Source organism: Eptatretus burgeri, chromosome 11 (genome assembly GCF_056783735.1).
Source record: "Eptatretus burgeri isolate ZD-2024b chromosome 11, Ebu_testis_v1, whole genome shotgun sequence".
Taxonomy (NCBI): domain Eukaryota; kingdom Metazoa; phylum Chordata; class Myxini; order Myxiniformes; family Myxinidae; genus Eptatretus; species Eptatretus burgeri.
In genome coordinates, this window is record NC_140971.1 from 69,746,511 (window position 1) to 69,758,819 (window position 12,309).

The following is a 12,309-nucleotide window of genomic DNA, read 5'->3' on the forward strand; positions in this document are numbered from 1 at the left end:
ATTCTTTTGCTGGAGTGTGAAAGCAGATTATGACGTCACTGTAGATCTGGTTCTCTTGCTGCAGTGCAAACGTGGATTATGATGTCACTAGATCTGGTTCTCTTGCTGGAGTGCGAATATGGATTATGACGTCACTGCAGACCTTGTTCTGTTGCTGGAATGCGAACATGGATTATGTCGTCACTGGAGATATGGCTCTCTTGCTGGAGTGCGAATGTGGATTATGACGTCACTGTAGATCTGGTTCTCTTGCTGGAGTGCGAACACGGATTATGATGTCACTGGAGATCTGGTTCTCTTGCTGGCGTATGAAGGTGTGGAAGTGAAAAAAATTGTTGCGAATCTGGAAGCCCCCTGCACACAAACAAACAGCAGCCCCCGCAGTTCAGTTATTTCGATAAGTATGTGTTTATAGTTAGGTTCCTGTCCCCTATGTCGAATGGGAATTCCATGTGTGTGCTGCGGGTTTCTTTTATAGTCCGGTTTTTACATCGCCAACAAATCTCCTTCGTGCTTGCATCATTACCTCAGAAGCCCCTTGTCCAATCAGGAAGCTCATCACCTCAGGGCCGACTCCACCTTCACCAGATGGAGTGTTCGGCCCGACCAATGAGGGGAGGCCACTGGTCGCCCGACAACCCCTCATCCAATCAGGAGGCGAGTGGCCGGAGAAGAGAAAGAATAGAGTGGTTGTCAGGACGAGAACACTGCAGTCATCGTGGCCTATTGCTTTTGGTCTGTCGTGGTGGCTTGGTCTCAGTTTTGGTCTGCGGTCCTTTGCGGTGGCTCCTGGTGGTGGTGGTGGCCGAGCAGCCAGGGTCGTGGGCCCGTGGATTTTGGGACGTGGGTTCGAGTCCCACCATGGTGGTTGGAGTCCGGTGTGACTGCACGAGGCGGGAAGGTACCCGGCCAGGTTCTGTTCCCCCAGCTCGCCTTCCCTCTGGGCTGAGGGGCCCAATAAAGACCCACGGGGTCCATTTAGTGTGTGTGTGTGTGTGTGTGTGTGTGTGTGTGTGTGTGTGTGTGTGTGTGTGTGTGTGTGTGTGTGTGTGTGTGTGTGTGTGTGTGTGTGCGTGCATATGCGCGCGTGTGTGTGCATATGCGCGCGTGTGTGTGCATATGCGCGCATGTGTGTGTGCATATGCGCGCGCGTGTGTGCATATGCGCGCGCGTGTGTGCATATGCGCGCGCGGCGCCAGTCTGCTAAGTAGAATTGTTAAGTGTTTTCTTTTCAATGTACATTGCCTGCCTTTTATTCGGTTGTAACTCTGCTTTGTCTCCCTTCCCAATTATTGCCCCCCCATTATAAATAAAACCCCAATTGTTAAATGTTCCAGTTCGTTGCCTGTCGTTTCTCCCATTGACCCAGCACGGTGCGTATTGAGAATTAGGGAGGCCGTGTCCCGTAAGTTGTCGTTTGGACCGACGGACTGGTAATTCCGCTTGGTTACACCGGACCGAGGTCGCTGGAGTCCGTCGAGGGTGTGACTTCCCCGGTAATTTGACGACATGGGTACTTAGGTATATTGAAGTTAGGCAATTAACCCGACCCCACGTCGTCGAAATATTGGCGACCACGGTCCGCTAAGGGACCCGTGACCTTTCGGACTTATCCGAGAGTCACGACCTAAATTCTGGGGTGTTCGGTGGAGACGACCCTCCTGCTCCCCCTGGTGGTCGTTTATCGCCACCGAACCCTGACCCACAACAAATTGGTGATCAGGAGTGCGATTCGGCCCCTCTGCCTCCATAGAGAAATTCACGGGAGTCGAATCAGGGGTGTGCGGAGCAACCCCCCCCCCCCCACCGTTCCCTCCAAGTTGCGAGCATTTAAATTATTCTGAATACGCACCATGGCGAGCCAAGATGAGCCGGCTCAGGTAGGTTTAGAGGAACCAATGGCCCAGGACGAAACTCTCATGCAAGAACTTTCCCGCGATCGGACCCAGAGCCAGAAGTAATGGGTGCGGGATGGGCGGCGCATGAGCGCCCCCTGCATCAAATCCCCATCCCACCCACCCCCCCCCCCCCCGTTCCCTGGCGAACTGGCTTCATCAGGGCCACTTGACATGGGCCAGTTGATGGCAATGCTGGCAGGAATGGAAATCCGAATGAGAGGTGATTTACAAGCAACAAATAACAAAATGGACGCAAATTCGCAAGAACAAAACGACAAAATGGAGGCGAATTTACAGAAAATGAATGAGATGAGGGGCGATATGCAAACACAGCGAGGGGAAATGCAGAGCATGGATTTGAACCTGCAAGCAGGTCAGGAGGCAATGAGGGCAGAGTTGGAGGAGGTGAAAGGCAAAATGGCAGAGGAGATCGGCACTGTACGTGGGGAGATGACCGAGTTGAAAGGGAGTGTGGAAGGTGTTTGGTCCGCGATGGAGACGGGTAAGGGAGAGGTAACGGACAAAATAATGACGGTTGGACGGGAAGTAGACAAACTTGGACAGGGGGTAAAGTAAAAAAGATGACAAGGGCAATTAAAGAAAGAAATGGAAAAGAACACGACAGCGATAGAAAAGTTAAAAGAAGGCCAGCAGGAAACAAGGGGGGGAGTTGGAATCCATGAAAGAGGGATGTAAAGTAAGACACGAGGAAATGACGGGAAGAGTTAGAGAATTGGGACGGAAGGCTGAGACAGAGACTCAGGAACTGGGAGAACCACTGGAGAAACACATGGACGAGACGAAAGAAGAATTGGCAGAGACGCAAGGGGAAATAGAGCAGTTGAGGGACGAGGTGAATAAAATAAAAGATGAGCAGGCATGGATGGAGGGGAAGGTAAAGGATATTAAAACGGAGCTGGTGGAATGTATTGAGACCCGGTGCAAGAGGCAGGATGGCCTCCTTCAGGAAGAGAGGGAGAAAATATGCTTCCTCGAAGCAGATCGTGACCAGGCAGGCCCAGTGAGACTGAATGAGGTAGGGCGGTTGAGTGATGCGAGGGGGTACATGCCGAGTTTGGGGGGGGGAAGACACTTTGGGGTCTCTTGGCCTAATACAGGCCCCCAGTATGATTGTCCCGGAGTGCGAGTAACATGGCGTGTGTGAGTGCGTGTATGGAAATGGACGACGGACCGATCCAGACGGGAGACGGGTGTGGCGAGCCTTCTGCGCCGTATAGAGTTATTTCGGCAACTGCTCCGGCTCCGTGAGACGCCGCGTGCAGGGCCCGTTCCACATTTTGTGAACGGCCCTCGCGCACGCGCCTGTGTGGAGGGAATCCATTGCGGAATTGTTCCGCTTTCGGGATAAGACGACCTCGTGGACGGTTAAAATGGCGGCGAGTGTTGGATGAATTTGGAGCACGGGGGTTCCCATTGGGCGCGTGTGCGGGGCATCACGTGCTGCATGCTGCGTTTTCTGTTCACGGAACGCACGGAGCGTGTCCACAGGACGATATGCTCAGCTGGCCTGCACGGCACGCCGCACAGGTTCGGTGTGCGAGTGACATCACAGGGGATCTCGCAGCACGAAGGCCGGGTAAACGGCGCACGTTGTCCCGCGTGGGGAATTCCCCGAAAGCGAGTGTTTGTTGCGATGCGCAGGGCAATGACAAGGCCCCAGGTATCGTCCAAGGGAAGGGACGAACGGGCGTGCCGCAAACCGCCGCCCTGGAGATGCAAGGTTCGAGGGGCCTTGCTACGAGTACACGGCCCTGGCCAGGATGTGGGAGATCCTGTCCGGGCATAGGAGCACTAGTTAGTGGGAAGGGTTTAGCGATAGATAGACTGGCCTCATGGGGCCCGTGGAACGAGTTCGAGGGAATGTTAGGTTATAATTAGCAATTGATTTGGGAGACACGGACCGACATGGAATGTGCAGTGGGGACGTAGATTAGCTACGTAGAGTTAAAAGGAACGTGCATTAGTGTAAGCCGTAAGGGATGACGGGGAGCACGAACTAGTTAGGGGAACGTCGGTAGAGTATCAGTGTTGTAGTGGTGTGAAAAGAAAAAAAAGAGAGAGAAAAAGAAATACAATGAGTGAACGTGGGTCAGCAGGCCCGAGTGTGTGAATGGAGTGAATGTGGAATGCATGGAGCGAATGAATGAGTGGGGGGGGGGGAGTGAATCCCACCCAAGGGAACCCGGGGTCAGTGTAATGCTAGTTAGTGGGTTAATTAAATTTACCAAAAGGAGGTCGTTCTGTTGTTGGTGGTGTATGAAGGCACGATACCCTTTGGAGGGGTGCAAGAGTTCATTGACCGGCTGGGAGCGTGGCTGTTGAAAATGAGCGCATTGAGTAGAGGGCACCCCGGGCATCGGACTAGTCGGCCAGAGTAGGCCATGGGTCCAAGAGACCGGGATAGTGTACTGGGCACGGGTGGCCCGTCGGAAACAGGATCCGTAGCACCGCGATGCCATGTAGGCATATATGGGGGAGCAGCCAAGAAGGGCACTCCCCGCGTTCATGGGGAGCAGGTAGGCTCGGAGACAGCCTCAGGGCCCGGGGGTGCAGTAGATAGAGTTCAGCAGCTGGAAGTCCCTGCCAGTTGAGCCACGCTGCCCAGCCACGAAATTGTCCAAGGGCACGAGAGAAAATTTGCCGGCAGGGCCCAAATTGATAATGGACACCAACACAGGCGACGGGAATCATGATTTCTAGAACCAATAGTTTAAAGTGACGTGTTTTGAAAAGCCCCAGAGATAGTTTAATAAATGCTAGGATAGATAGGAAATGTACCCCTTCGCACCATCCATCCCTTCACTCTCTGAAGGCCGCTGGATTCATTTTGGGAAGATTGCTGAACTCTGTGGGCCTCGAGGCAGGTCACTAGTCTCTCCCTAATTCCCCTCCAAAAAGGATCATAGGGGTTGGGAGTAGACAGACAGGATAGGTTAGCCGGAAAAAAGACAGTAAGGGGGCTAGGGACACTTAGAATAATAAAAGAAAAAAAAGGGGTCTAAATTTTGTTTTCTTGTTGCAAACTAAGGGAGTGGGTATGGACAAAGACAGGCAAAGGCGAAAGGTTGGGGGGAGGGAGACAGTAGGGTAGGTCCGAGCCCGTTTCTGGACCAGCCGACACCACTGCATCCTTCCACAGAACCTCACGGACCAGACCAGAGGCCGGCCAGCTTCATATACCGGCCTGTTGTGCTGCATCTCCCGGTCCGCGTTTGCCATGCCTTGTTGCCTGCCTTTGCCTTGAGCCCATGCCTGCTTGCCCTTGTTTGCATTGCCCCTGTGTCACCATCTCAACCATGTGCACCAGGACCATTCATCTCCAATGTTTTGCAGGGACTGCCCTACAGGCAGCCACTCCATGAGGACTGCATTGCACAGCCCATGCATCCATTTTTTTTTAGTGTGTTCATTGCAGCACAAATGACTTTTTCTCTTCACAGATCACAGGTCCTGGGCCATGGTTAGTGTAAATAGATAATTTGGAATTGTAAATATTTTTCAACCCACCTGTATGTTTGTCTTCGCGCCGGCAATCTTAGTTAAGCTGTCCGTGTGAGTCTGATAGTTTAGTTACGCAGCGCACTAGGTTATTTATTTTTGGGACGTATACAAATGTCGCACTCGGGGATCAGTAGGTAAAACGTACAAGAGGGAGAACCTACACTTGCATGGCAAATGAAAATTCACGACTCGGGACGGATCTGTAAAAAAGGGGGGGGGTCGTGTTACGAATCTGGAAGCCCTCTGCACACAAACAGACAGCAGCCCCCGCAGTTCAGTTATTTCGATAAGTATGTGTTTATAGTTAGGGTCCCGTCCCCTATGTCTAATAGGAATTTCATGTGTGCGCTGCGGGTTTCTTTTATAGTCAGGTTTTTTACATCGCCAAAAAATCTTCTTCGTGCTTCGCATCATTACCTCAGAAGCCCCTTGTCCAATCAGGAAGCTCATCACCTCAGGGCCGACTCCGCCTTAGCCAGATGGAGTGTTCGGCCCGACCAATGAGGTTAGGCCACTGGTCGCCCGACAACCCCTCGTCCAATCAGGAGGCAAGTGGCCGGAGAAGAGAGAGTCGAGTGGTTGTCAGGACGAGAGTACTGCAGTCATCGTGGCCTATTGCTTTTGGTCTGTCATGGTGGCTTGGTCTCGGTCGTGGTCTGCGGTCATTTGTGGTGGATCCTCGTGGTGGTGATGGCCAAGCAGCCAGGGTCGTGGGCCCATGGATTTTGGGACGTGGGTTCGAGTCCCGCCGTGGTGGTTGGAGTCCGGTGTGACCGCACGAGGCGGGAAGGTATCCGGCAAGACTCTGTTTCCCCCAGCTCACCTTCCCTCTGGGCTGAGGGGCCGAATAAAGACCATTTATTGTGTGTATGTGTATGTGTATGTGTATGTGTATGTGTATGTGTATGTGTATGTGTATGTGTATGTGTATGTGTATGTGTGTGAGAGACCAGTCTGCGAAGTAGAATTGTTGTGTTTTCTTTTCAATGTACATTGCCTGCCTTTTATTCGGTTGTAATTCTGCTCTGTCTCCCTTCCCGATTATTGCCCCCCATTGTAAATAAAGTCCCAATTGTTAAATGTTCCAGTTCGTTGCCTGTCGTTTCTCCCATTGACCCAGCATGGTGCGTATTGAGAATTAGGGAGGCCGTGTGCCGTAAGTTGTCGTTTGGACCGACGGACTCTGGTAATTCCGCTCGGTTACACCGGACCGAGGTTGCTAGAGCGACCCGGTTCGACAGAGTCCGTCGAGGGTGTGACTTCCCCGGTAATTTGATGACATGGGTACTTAGGTATATTGAAGTTAGGCAATTAACCCTACCCCATGCTGTCGAAATATTGGCGACCACGGTTCGTTAAGGGACCCGTGACCTTTCAGACTTATCCGAGCGTCACGACCCAAATTCCGGGGTGTTCGGTGGAGACGACCCTACTGCTCCCCCTGATGGTCGTTTATCGCCACTGAACCCCGGCCCACAACAATATGTCCCATCTTATAAAATGTGCATAATGGCCTGCCTTAACCATGATGGCCATGTCAGGTGATCATAAAGCTTTATGAATCACAGGACTTTCTCAAGGCCCTGGTGCTTTTGTATTAATTATGTTTTGAAATGCTTTTAAATGCTAAAAGCTGTTTTGTTCAAGCAAACACCTTCCTTGCCTTGTGGTTTGTTACCCTCGCCAGAGGAGAGGTTATTGCATTTGGGGTCCATTTGTTTGTCGGCACAGAACTGTCATATTTTTCTCTGCAACCGCTTGTCGGATTGAGACGAAATTTTCACCATCGGTGCGACTACACATTTAGAATGTTAATGATAATTATTATGTCATAGGTCACGTGGTATGGTAGCCATATTGGAAAAACAGAAAAACTTTGGACCTCTGTATCTCTGAAACCGCACCAAGGAAAAAATCGAAACTTGGCATGTAGCATGTACTCGTCATGAGGAATGGGTTTGATTTGTTATGACATCATATGTATCCTCGTTATGATGTCACAATTGCATACGTAGAACGGCATCCGATCAGTATGAAAATTTTTGAGTCATCTCGGGATAAAATGGTCCATCCATCCATCCATCCACTCATCCACCTATCAGGATCATACTCTGTGCAGAGCATTGGTGTTGCCAAAGCAGACTCATTGGCTATTGGACACAATCCTGGACAGGTCACCACTCCAACACAGGATACCAGCATGCTGGCACTCATTTTGCCGACCTCAGAAGGATGACAGGCAGAGTCAACCCCACCTGGTATTAATTCAACAGCCGAGTGGGATTTGAACTCAGGATCCTAGGATGCCAAGCCCACCACCCTAAGCATGAAGCCAACACCAGGCATATATGCAGAGCACGATGCTTACAAAATCCTGAAAACAAATTTCACTTTAACAATAATTAGTGGTTGAATTAATTGACTACATGTGCAAATCTTCAAATTTCAAGTCAATTGGATGAAAAATGACAATTTCAGAAATCTGGCCTATGTTGTTGACATTTGGCCGATGTTAACCTTTTGACCTTATAAACAATAGGCTTCTTCCTCATGACAAACTTTACCATGTGGTGAAGTTTCGTGAAGATCGGTTTAACATTGTGACCTGTCGGCGATTGACAAACAATCAGACAGACAATAATGCACAAGACCAACCAAAATACTTGAACTCAATTTTTTTGAAAGTATCAAACAGACAGAACAACACACGTGACCAATCAATATGCTGTACTTCTTCGATTTTCGCAAGTAACAAACATTGGTGAATCCATATATAAACCTCCGTCCACCTTTGGTGGTGGAGGTGATAATGGGGTTGGCACAAGTCTTTCACCAACCGGCTGCACAGGCGCGACGTTTGACAAAGGTGAGGGCAGGGACTTGTAATTTGTTCGGTGTGCCGTCGACGCGGCGATAGCTCGCCCACTCAGGACAAGGACACCGTGGGATCTTGAACGTCCACCAACTCATGTCGCCAGACGGGACACCCAGTTGAATGTCCATCCGAGAGACGTCACACACGTTGATGGATCACCCTGCCTGCAAACAACGGTGATGACACATTGACAATTTACAGCTGGGTCGGGATTCCAACCCAGGCAAGACGACTTTGAGGTGAGTATGCATACTTACCTGTAGGCCTGCCAACCCTATAATACTGAAAATGGACGAAGTTATAGTAAAATTACAATGCAGTAAATAAACTTTACCTTTTTTCTTTTTAAAGAAGAGCCACATCAGACAGGTGAAGTGGCCATATACGACAGGTGCTTTCAAGCCGGGATGTAGTCTGATTAGAGAATCATACAAACTTTGTCGAAGTGTAAAAGTTGTTTTTTTGTCCGACAGTGATGGCCCATAAATGAGTGTACGGTGAGTTATGCAAGAGGAGCCCGAGTTTGGCCGGTCACACTCGGGCCTCGCAGACGGTCTCATAAATATGTGTGTGCATCGATCCCCTTTCTCCATCACTTCGTACGTCCTCACTGGGCGTGCCTGTCAACCTGAATACTTTCTACCTGTCGCAACAGGTTCCCCCAGCAAGCAGATCGGTGGGCTGGGCGCGGTTCCCACCTTCCCACCTTCCCACCGCACCCTGAACGCACAAGGCGCCGCACCATCTCAGCTCCTCTGTCTTCTCCATCAGCCGAAAGTGTCATGTTGTGAACAGTGACTTGTTGGAGCAAGGACAGCGCCGTCTCTGAACAACGTGCTCCCGAGACGTGCGCATCGACACTCGTGGTTCTGGGCCATGGCGCACCTCTCGCAAAACTCGTCGATCGGGGGCGGCCGTCGGTCCGAGTACCCCGAGGCCACTTACAAAGAGAGCTCTCGGCTGGCGGTGGACACGCTGGTGGCAGACGGTCTGGAGGCGTACAGGAAGGTCCTCAAGCAGGAGAAGGCTCACTCGTTCCTGTCCCGTGCGGAGGTGGAGTACATCCAAAAGAACGCGCAGCCTCCCAGGTACGCAGAGTGCGACTCCACGAATGGAGAGTGTGCGATCAATACCGGGACGGACGTGTCCTCTTCTGGGACCTATTGGCCGATGCTTTCGGACACCTCCATTCCTGAGTTGGACCTGGGCTGGCCAGCCGCTCAAAAACGCGAGCAGACCAACGTGACTCTCTATTTCCAACCACCCCTGGCCGAAGGAGTTCCCACGATCAAACAGGTGGCGCTCAAGCTCATCCGACAAGCCACCAAGGTATCTATATCACCTGGACCCGTGACATGTCGACTTCCAGCTGGAGCAGTTACATACACGATGTCTAACAACACGTGAACTGTTTGAAATGCTTTCTTGATTTATCCGCAATTTTCATTTACTTGTCTGCACTAGATATCTGCCTGAATCCAGTGTTTTAAACGCGTTTGTAGTTGCTGTTTCTCAACTCCTTTCACAATGCCAAAGGGGATGAGCTTCAAACAATTGGACCTGCTCGTTCTACTTATGATCCTCCCAGCATTATTTATAACCACTGTTGTCCTCAACTCCTCATCTTCACATGAATGTTCGTTCTTACTTTTCGCCGTCGTGTTTAAAGTTCTGTCACGGATTAGGTGGTGCCAGTTTCAAGTCAGGACAGGATTGGGAAGTCGTTCAGGATGCCGGCCATAAGTCACCCACTCTTCCTGAAAGGCACGTTAGGATCTTTAACGTTCGCCAACTAATGCTGGCACACAGGACACCCAGCTTAACATTGATCCGAGGGACGGCACACTTTAAGTGATGTAACTCCGTGCCTTACCAAGCACAAACACAAGTATATAGTCGGGTCGGGAATCAAACCCAGACAAGAGAACTCAAAGGCACGTCACAACAACCGTAAAGGCACAATCCGTCATTATACTCGAAACTCTCACCTTCTCACGAGCCTCCGGCTACTCTATACTTAAATGGTGTCGGTTCACCAGGATCTTGTCCAAACTTACTGGGTGGGATATTCACTTTGGTGGTCCATGTTCTCAAAGTGTTATTTAGTCACGACATCACGTAGGTCAATTATTTATCTTTTTAAATTCATCCTTGCTGCAGTCCTCTTAACCCTGGCCTAAAGAAACAAAAAAACAACCACACAGGACAGAAACGAATAACACAAACGAATGTGGTTAGGACATGACTCATCTCGTTAATACAACACAACGATCACACAAAAATGAAAAAAAAAACAAACACTTCCATAGTGTTCTGTTTCAACCCCTGGTACACGATATGAGGAACCCAGGTTCAAATCACGTTTATTTGTTTATTTTATCCCAAAAATGTCTCTGTCATTCATGTAAGAATAAAGCCTGGTGTTGGCTAAACGGTTAATGTGGCTGACAAGATCTTTGGGTCTTGAGTTAAAGCCCCTGTTTTTTCCTGTTGAATTAACACCAGGTGGGGTTGGCTCAGCCTGTTGCTCTTCTGAGGTTGTTGAAATGAGTACCAGCTTGCTGGTAACAGAGGGCAATGCATCAGTGGCACAGCCACACCCCTATAAAATGATGCAGCCAAGCAACCACAGGCTGCATACAAATAAATGAATGTAAAAGTACATTGTCTACTGATATCTCTGTGCTGCTTGTAATTCATGTACAAACTCATGTACGAGCATTACATCATCATTGTATATCACGATCAAAGGTGCGTACCACGTTCTGACCACAAAGACACCTTCAAATGAGATATCCCAGTGGAAGGTCATGCTGTGGTCCAACCGTAACACTTCTGAACCTTTGTTTTCAGATATAAACTTGAGGACTATCTAATTTGTTACGAGGGGGCGGGTATCCGGAGCTGCCTGGCTGGGTGAGCTTTTCCTGGCAGTGATTTCTGGATGTGTTGGACATTGAAAAGCAATGGAGTTAGTTGCCTCATGGTGGTTACCTTTTGCTTGTGGGATGGCGGCAACATTGCCTGACCCCACATCCCGATATACACTCGAGTGGCCTTTTGTGGCCACAAAACGGACTTCAAGGCCAACATGCAGTGGCTTAAAGCCTTATACTTAAGTACCTGAAATCTGAAGTACTTATACCCAAAACTTGGGGCTTCGAGGTGTAACGGTTTGAGACTGTGGTAGAGTAACAAACACAAACAATTGAAATTATTCGTAAGATTGAACCAAATTCATTGGTTGGGGGGGGGGGGATGGGGACGGGTTGTGTTTGTTAATGTGCCTGGCTGCATGGCCTTTAAAACACAAAGTAATCACAAGAAATAAATATTAACAAACAAGGGGTTTGCTCACAAGTTTTATTTATTTCCAGGTTGTTGCAGTTGTAATGGACGTTTTCACGGATGTCGATATTTTTCAAGCACTCCTGGATGCATCCTGCACACGCAGGGTACCCATCTACATCCTACTCGACGAATCAGAAGTGACTGCCTTTGTAGAGATGTGCAGCAACAATGGTGTTCGGCTGGACCGTCAGCAGGTAAACTCGAACCATATTCACACACCCATCACTGCAAAGGCATTCTTATTTCGAAGCGTCACATATTCAGCCTGAAGCTAAGGGTGTTGTGCTACGCTCGGGGAAAACAAAATTCAAGTCGACTTGTTTACTATTGGCTGGAACACATGATGTCACATGTTTTAGAGGAGAGAAAGAGAGAGGGGGGAGATATATATATATATATATATATATATATATATATATATATATATATATATATATATATATATATATATATATATATATATATATATATATTTATATATATATGTTTATATATATATATATACAGTGGGGAGAACAAGTATTTGATACACTGCCGATTTTGCAGGTTTTCCCACTAACAAAGCACGTGGAGGTCTGTAATTTTTATCATAGGTACACTTCAACTGTGAAAGACGGAATCTAAAACAAAAATCCTGAAAATCACATTGTATGATTTTTAAAT

General features: G+C 49.0%; 2 protein-coding genes across 4 annotated transcripts in view; one reads left to right on the forward strand and one right to left on the reverse strand.

Moving 5' to 3' along the window:
• Nucleotides 1–12,309, reverse strand: part of MTRF1L (mitochondrial translation release factor 1 like) — a 180,202-nt gene that overhangs the window by 43,118 nt on the left and 124,775 nt on the right. The window lies entirely within an intron of this gene.
• The window catches only part of LOC147017321 (uncharacterized), an 87,149-nt gene that overhangs the window by 5,200 nt on the left and 69,640 nt on the right, over nucleotides 1–12,309 (forward strand). The window contains exons 1-2 of one of the 2 annotated variants that reach the window (XM_085846839.1): nucleotides 8,665–9,624; nucleotides 11,673–11,840. In XM_085846839.1, coding sequence (XP_085702965.1) covers nucleotides 9,172–9,624; nucleotides 11,673–11,840 — 621 coding nt within the window. In that variant the 5' untranslated portion in view covers nucleotides 8,665–9,171. Of the gene's footprint in view, nucleotides 1–8,664; nucleotides 9,625–11,672; nucleotides 11,841–12,309 lie in introns of those variants that run through there. The other variant, XM_085846840.1, reaches the window with a different exon arrangement.